Consider the following 6,258-nt stretch of genomic DNA (forward strand, 5'->3'; position numbering starts at 1 on the left):
AACATTAACAAATTAATGGTATTAGTTATAGAATAGGAAACACCGTACCATATAGAGCCTTGACTATTTATTTATTTATTTATTTTTCTTAAATTTGTTGGCATCATCAGAACCTTGAAGTTATTGGCATTGGCATTATCATAATATGTTGACTTTGGATTAGGAAGATGCAAAATAACGGCCCAACTAGCACCTACCCATAATATATTATCTTAATACAAAGTCAAAATGGGATGGTTTGAATTTGTTAATTACGTTTAGTAATGATTTTTGTTCTTCTCCATGATTTGCACGTCCAGAGAAATGCATGGACTGGTGGGATTAAAGAATTAAAACGAAATATTCAACCTAATTTTTAGGTCTTTTTGTGCAACGCATGGATGAAGATTAATTAATTTGCGATTAGGGCCGGGGTTTGTTGGGCTTGGCCGTTGGTGTATCCAATAATAATCCCTTCAGGTAGTGGGCCTGGCCTCTAGTATAAAAGCCCACAAGGTCTATCTGGCAAGTGACACTACAAAAAACCCAAGCCCAACCAGCCCTTAAAGAGCCCAACAACTTCATAGAAACGCATGTCGCGGCCGAAACGCAATCTGCGTATAAGCAGCCCACAAACAAACAAACAAACAAAAAAAAAAAAAAAACCCGGGAAAGTTGAAAAGCAGAGAAAACTGAAAAGTGGGGTTGGCGGGATCACATGTATATAAAATGAGCAGAAAAGTCATTCTTACAGTTAAGAGGCTCAGATTTGAATTTGTCTAAAACCCTAAAATTCGTAGTGTACAAGTTGTCCGACCTTATACCAGTGCGACGTTCATTGGGTAAGTCAGCTAAATTTTTTTATTTTATTTTTTTTCTCTCCGTGTGTAAATTTTACGTTCACTCAGCTAATGCTATTTGCGGTCAAGAGAGAAACAATTAAAATGGGAAAATGGCAAATTATTATTCACATTTATTTTTTTACTATATATATATATATATATATATATTTTAATTTGTTGAGTGTTCGATTTTTGATGTCCATGGAGCATGGAAAACTAGCAAATTTGTTTTTATTTGTTTAGTGTAAAACGGGATCTTTGAGTCTACAAAATCAATGTACATGCTGGTCTAATTGCAGCTTTGTACCGATGTACGCTTTGTTGGTTGCGATTCAGAAAATGCTTTGGAAAGGAAGCCAATTTTTTTTTTTAGGGTTTTGCTTTGTTTAAGCGTGCATTGTTTAAAGAATGCTGCTTCATTTTTTGGTCGTATTTTGTTAATTTTTGACAAGTTCTCGTTTTAATTGTTGGTAGTAGTTTAAGTTTTCAATTTCTGCTGTCCCTGGAGTGTATACTGGTTGATTGATGTGGAACCATCTTGTGGGTCGTTGAATGTGTGGTTAATAATTAGGTTTTAATTGAGCAAGTGGACTCTTGAGAACCCCATAAGCAAATTTGGAGATGCAATCTAAGAAGGAACAGAGAGGGACAAGATTGTAGATTTTCTGGGGAGTCCTGCTTGTTTGATGCGTGCTCGCTTTGGCGCTTAAACGCCATGGATGGTAAATTTGAAGCCCGGCTCAGTGACGACTCAGCTCATGATGCTAAAGACAAAGTACTGATCCCAAATTGTTTCACCTCAGGGGGAATTAGGTTTCATCCTGGTGTAGAGGCCTTGTCGAGCATAGAAGATAGAGACCCATCAGGCAATGCTTCAGAGTCTGGAAGTTGTAATGCTCCATTGGAGAAAAAGGATGCTATGAAAGTGTGGCAAGACATGAAACAGAATGGTTTCCTCTCGCTACCTGCATGCAAACCAGCTCCAAGAAAGGATGTCACGAAGCACAAACATGACATGGCTAGTAGAAAAAAGAAGTTTGCAAAGATAGAACAGGTTAACAGGTTCACTAAGGTTGCTGCTGCACCAAGTGGGTTGCTGGGAGAACTGAACCCTGGGATCATAAACCGCTTAAGAAACAGTAATCAGGTCTATTCAATAATTGAGGCCTTGGTTAGAGGTGAAAAGTTAGAAAATACTCAAAGCATGCAGAAAAGCCGGTTTAAAAAGGAAATTAGGGATAATGATGCGAATGAACGTTTCAATACTCTATCAAGGGGCAGTCAAGTCAGTGCACACCTTATGTACCCCAGTAGGCCTGTGCATATCAATTCAGAACACAAAGGAGGGGTGATTTGTGATTTGAGTGTAGCGGTGAGAAAGGGTGAATATCATGGGGATGAAAAACATGAAGTAAGGTCATGGTCGTCTGAAACAACGGCTTCAGAGAATGCGGAATCTGATTATGAAACCGTGTCAACAGATAATACAAGTTCTCAGGAAGAGTCATCAGAGAATGCAATGGATTCTCCTTTTAACCCCAAAGGTTAGTTGTGATCTAAATGGGAAGATTCTTTCTCATGCTTATTGCTTTTCATTAGTCATTTTATTATCTTATTGAAGGCTGGTGGAAATGGATAAATCTAAGAAAAAAGGAATACCAAACACCAATGGCTATGGAAATTGCCACTGTTAACATAAGACATATTTTCTTATGTCAAGCTTTACTTTGCCTGGTCAACTGAAGCATAATTCTACACTAAAAACTTCGGTCCAGCTAGCTAACAAAACTTACAGTTGGCAAAATATTCTGTATTAGGATGATGTACCTTTGTTTATGAGCGCTATGCATCCAAGCAGGGGTCATTCAGTGGGTTTGGCACAATCTTAGCAAGCATAGCATTAATGACGTATTGACAGGGTTGCAAATTTTGTATAGAATATAAAACTTGGGGTGGATTTCTGGATTGCACAATCTTATAAAAATTTTAATTTTAAAATTTAAAACTCGGTTGAAAACATCACATATAAATTTACTGCTCGACTTTTAAGCTGTGGCTGTCTTGCTTATTTCCCACTTTAATCATTGTTACATTTCATGACCAATTGAATGAGCAATAGACACATTCATGCATACGTGCATGTACCAAGATGCTGTACAGGCAACTGGTTTCTTTACGTGCATTTACTCCATTCCCTCTCCCTCTCTATGCTCAAAGTCAAAGTTACTAATTACTTGGTTCATATTGTCTAAATAAAGCGCCAATTTGGGAAAAAATTTCTCCATTTATGATTTTCTTTCCCTGATACTAATCATCGGAAAAGTAGAGAATATCTTAAACTGATATGGATTTTGTTATTGCTTCCCATATGCAAATCTAGCTTCTCAATGGTTGGGACTCCTTTGCCAGGACATTAGAGGGCGTCTTGCAGGTGTATTTTACTTTCTTCAAGCTTGCCTGTGCACTAGTGAAAGTTGATGATCTGAAGTACTTTATGTGTACTTTACTTCTCCTTGTCTGTGCAGCATTAAGGTGTAGTAGGATGAGGGTTCAGGATGTACTCCAAAAAGAACTGCCTTTTCTATTATCAAAAGAGTTCTCAACTATCAAAAAAGATGACCAATTCTCTGCTGCTGAATATCCCGCGAGTATAATTGCTTGCACGCATCAAGAAAAGTGGACTGCACTGTTTGATCAGATGGATGAAGCACTTGATGCGGAAATGAATCATCTAGTAAGTTCAATATGGTTTAGCTTTACAGCCTGGTGTTCAAAGAGAACATCTTAGTCCCTAGGTGATTCTCAGAACTGTAAATTGTATTCTTGTTTTTTAGAGATGATTTACTTCCATGGTGAGGACTTGAAATTTGCATGCTGCGAAATGAATAATACATTGAGGTTGAAAGCTTATTAAGTGTTTGTCTTCAAACTCTTTCTTGACGAATTTCACTTCCATCCACTTGTTAAATCACAAAACAGAGTTAGTGTATTTGTAGATACACAACAAAATTCCCTACAAGCATATTAGCACTGAAAGTAAAGGGTTTATGGTCTTAAAAGCTTCAGTCCTGCTTTTCCAATAACAATTTGTTTTGGACGAGTAACAATTTCTTTTTTAATAAGAGCAATTTAGGCTTCTTATTTTTCTTCTCAAAGGATACTTCGTGGATATTGTAGGGTTGCTGAATCATTTTTTTCTCTGAATTGTAATTCTGAGAGAGTATTTACAGTTTTTAACCCGGACTTTAATTTCAGGAGATCTGGTTGAACCAAGTAGAAGAAATGCAGTTCCTCGGGTAATGCATGCCGCATTTCAATTGTTATGCAAGACATAAGATCAGCACCAGGCATATCAGAGTGTTATACCACCTGCTGCTTTTTTACTTTTGCAATTGACTGTTGTAATCAGTGAAGCTATTTGCTTGAGGTTCCTAAAGTATTGTTCTTATATGTCCAAACCATTTACAAACATTCATGTGCTACTGTGCAAGTCTGTCTGGACTGCCAACTCTTTCATTAAGAGTTCTTCATGAAATTCATGTTCCATGCTCATCTCTGGCTGTATGCATATAAGTTTTGATTAATTCTACATTTCTACTTGGAGTGGTGTCATCAAAATTAGTTCGACATATTGTCTCTGTTAGACTGGCCGAAGAACCCAGATTAAGCTGTTGTTTCTTAGAAATATATGATACCTAGTCTGTCTTTAAGCACTTGTTCATTTGTGGAGTGAAAGTGAGTTTAACCATTATATGTTATATTTTTCTAGTCTATTGGACTGATTTATTTTATGATTTTCAGGAAATTTGAAAGAATGTCTGCATTTTCATTGTATACAGGAGGAATAATCTGACTCCTTTTGGCAGTAGTTCGTAATTTAAGGGTCCGTTTGGCCCTGTAATTTTATAGACTAAATTTGCATTTTTACGCAAAATGAATGTGTTTGAAAAAAATAGTGAAAACATGGATTTATTTTATTTGATTTTTTTTTTTCACATTTTCAAATTGTAGATAAGAGAATAGTTTTTTAAAAACACATAATTTTAAAAATCAAATCGCAATTGTAAAGGCTGAATCGCAATTTTACTTAACGTTTAACTATGTTTTTAAAAATTACGTTTCTATTAACTGTGTTTTGACATTGTTATTTTTCAAATCACATGTTTTGAAACTACTAAATTAAACCAAACGGACCCCAAGTAGATACATCTAATGAAGGTAATAGTGTAATTAGTTTTTGCCCTTGGTAAAGTCTCAGAGATAGTACACAAGACTGGATTTTACTCCGGTCAAAAGTCATGGGTTTCCTATTCACCGATTGCCATGTTCGTTCTGGGTAAGACCTTTCAATGGTGTTTCAATGGTGTTTAGTTTCAGCTCCTTCCTTTTCTAGTTTGCTCCTACCTCCTTCAATAGAGTAGGAATTGCTCTCTCTTTTATCCGGAGCTGGTAGAGTCTAGAGCATGCCATTTTGTCCAAGGAAGCGAGAAGACTCCCTCATTGCAGTCATCGGCAGTGCACCTTTCTCACAGCTGTCCCATTTTTGGACAACACCACATACCACCTTCAAGGTGGCCTTCTCAGTCTTTTGGTCATGAAATTATGAGACTGGATTTGTTTAGATCTATTTTTTTTCTCTTTTTAATCTTACTTTCTTGCACTGTTTTTGAGGTGTTTCTTGGGATCTCCCATGAGGCTCTTCTAACTTTGTTTTTGTTGATGTAATAGTTATCTTTCTTGCTTTTATATATATATATATATATATAACTCTTTGCCCTTTATATTATTTACTCTGAGATTATTAAATGTTAGAATATTAATTAAATGGTTGAATTTATCATTTTCTATTACCTTAAACTTTTAAGACAATTGATAATTTAATTAACATAGTATCATATCAAAAGTTTTGAGTTTAAACCCGGTGTTTATCATTCAATATTTCTTATTTCACACGTTAAACATTCTTTGTTACGGAAGAGTTTGAGTCCACACTTGATAAAAATGTTAGAATATTAATCAAACGATTAATTTCATAATTTCAATAATACAATACAAGTATGAATTGTATACAAATAACGTCGTGCGACAATTTTAGTCCTTTATAATTTACTTGAATAATATTTTCTACGTTATTCTGTTTGTAAAACATTGTCCAAATTCAAGGGATAATTTATTACTTTCTGTCAATTGCACTCTCTATTTGTTTTGCTTTTTCTTTTTTCTTTTTCTTTTTTTTTTGTTTTTTATGTCAACGCACACTTTATTTGTCGATACCCTATGGACAATTGAAATGATATCTTATGGAATCTGATTTTGTCTCTTTTATGATTTCCTCTATATATGATCAATTTATAGTCATTGCACCTTGGAAAATCTTCAGATTGCTCTAAACAAGATTATGCAAAAAGATTATTGGTTTTTTTTTTTTTTTTTTTTT

The 6,258-nt window shown here is 35.2% G+C and overlaps 1 protein-coding gene across 2 annotated transcripts; it reads left to right on the plus strand.

Annotated features, from left to right (window-relative positions):
* The first annotated feature begins 715 nt into the window (after positions 1-715).
* On the plus strand, positions 716-4,373 carry LOC133878493 (uncharacterized). 2 transcript variants are annotated; one of them, XM_062317051.1, is made up of 5 exons: positions 716-821; positions 1,393-2,365; positions 3,202-3,252; positions 3,347-3,555; positions 4,077-4,373. In XM_062317051.1, the coding sequence occupies exons 2-5, from the start codon at positions 1,537-1,539 to the stop codon at positions 4,119-4,121; spliced, it is 1,134 nt and encodes a 377-aa protein (XP_062173035.1). In that variant the 5' UTR covers positions 716-821; positions 1,393-1,536; the 3' UTR covers positions 4,122-4,373. The 2 variants fall into 2 exon arrangements, with proteins under 2 accessions (XP_062173035.1, XP_062173036.1); XM_062317052.1 differs by lacking the exons at positions 716-821; positions 3,202-3,252 and having other exon boundaries at positions 1,227-2,365.
* The last annotated feature ends 1,885 nt before the right edge of the window (positions 4,374-6,258 follow it).

This window comes from Alnus glutinosa, chromosome 9, assembly GCF_958979055.1.
Source record: "Alnus glutinosa chromosome 9, dhAlnGlut1.1, whole genome shotgun sequence".
NCBI classification, from domain to species: Eukaryota; Viridiplantae; Streptophyta; class Magnoliopsida; order Fagales; family Betulaceae; genus Alnus; species Alnus glutinosa.

Bases quoted from the DNA above. Each gene is read 5' to 3' on its own strand.
- LOC133878493 (XM_062317051.1), top strand. From the start codon at position 1,537: ATGGATGGTAAATTTGAAGCCCGGCTCAGTGACGACTCAGCTCATGAT. The intron at 3,253-3,346 runs GTGTATTTTACT...TTGTCTGTGCAG, and splicing joins CATTAGAGGGCGTCTTGCAG to CATTAAGGTGTAGTAGGATG. The intron at 3,556-4,076 runs GTAAGTTCAATA...CTTTAATTTCAG, and splicing joins ATGCGGAAATGAATCATCTA to GAGATCTGGTTGAACCAAGT.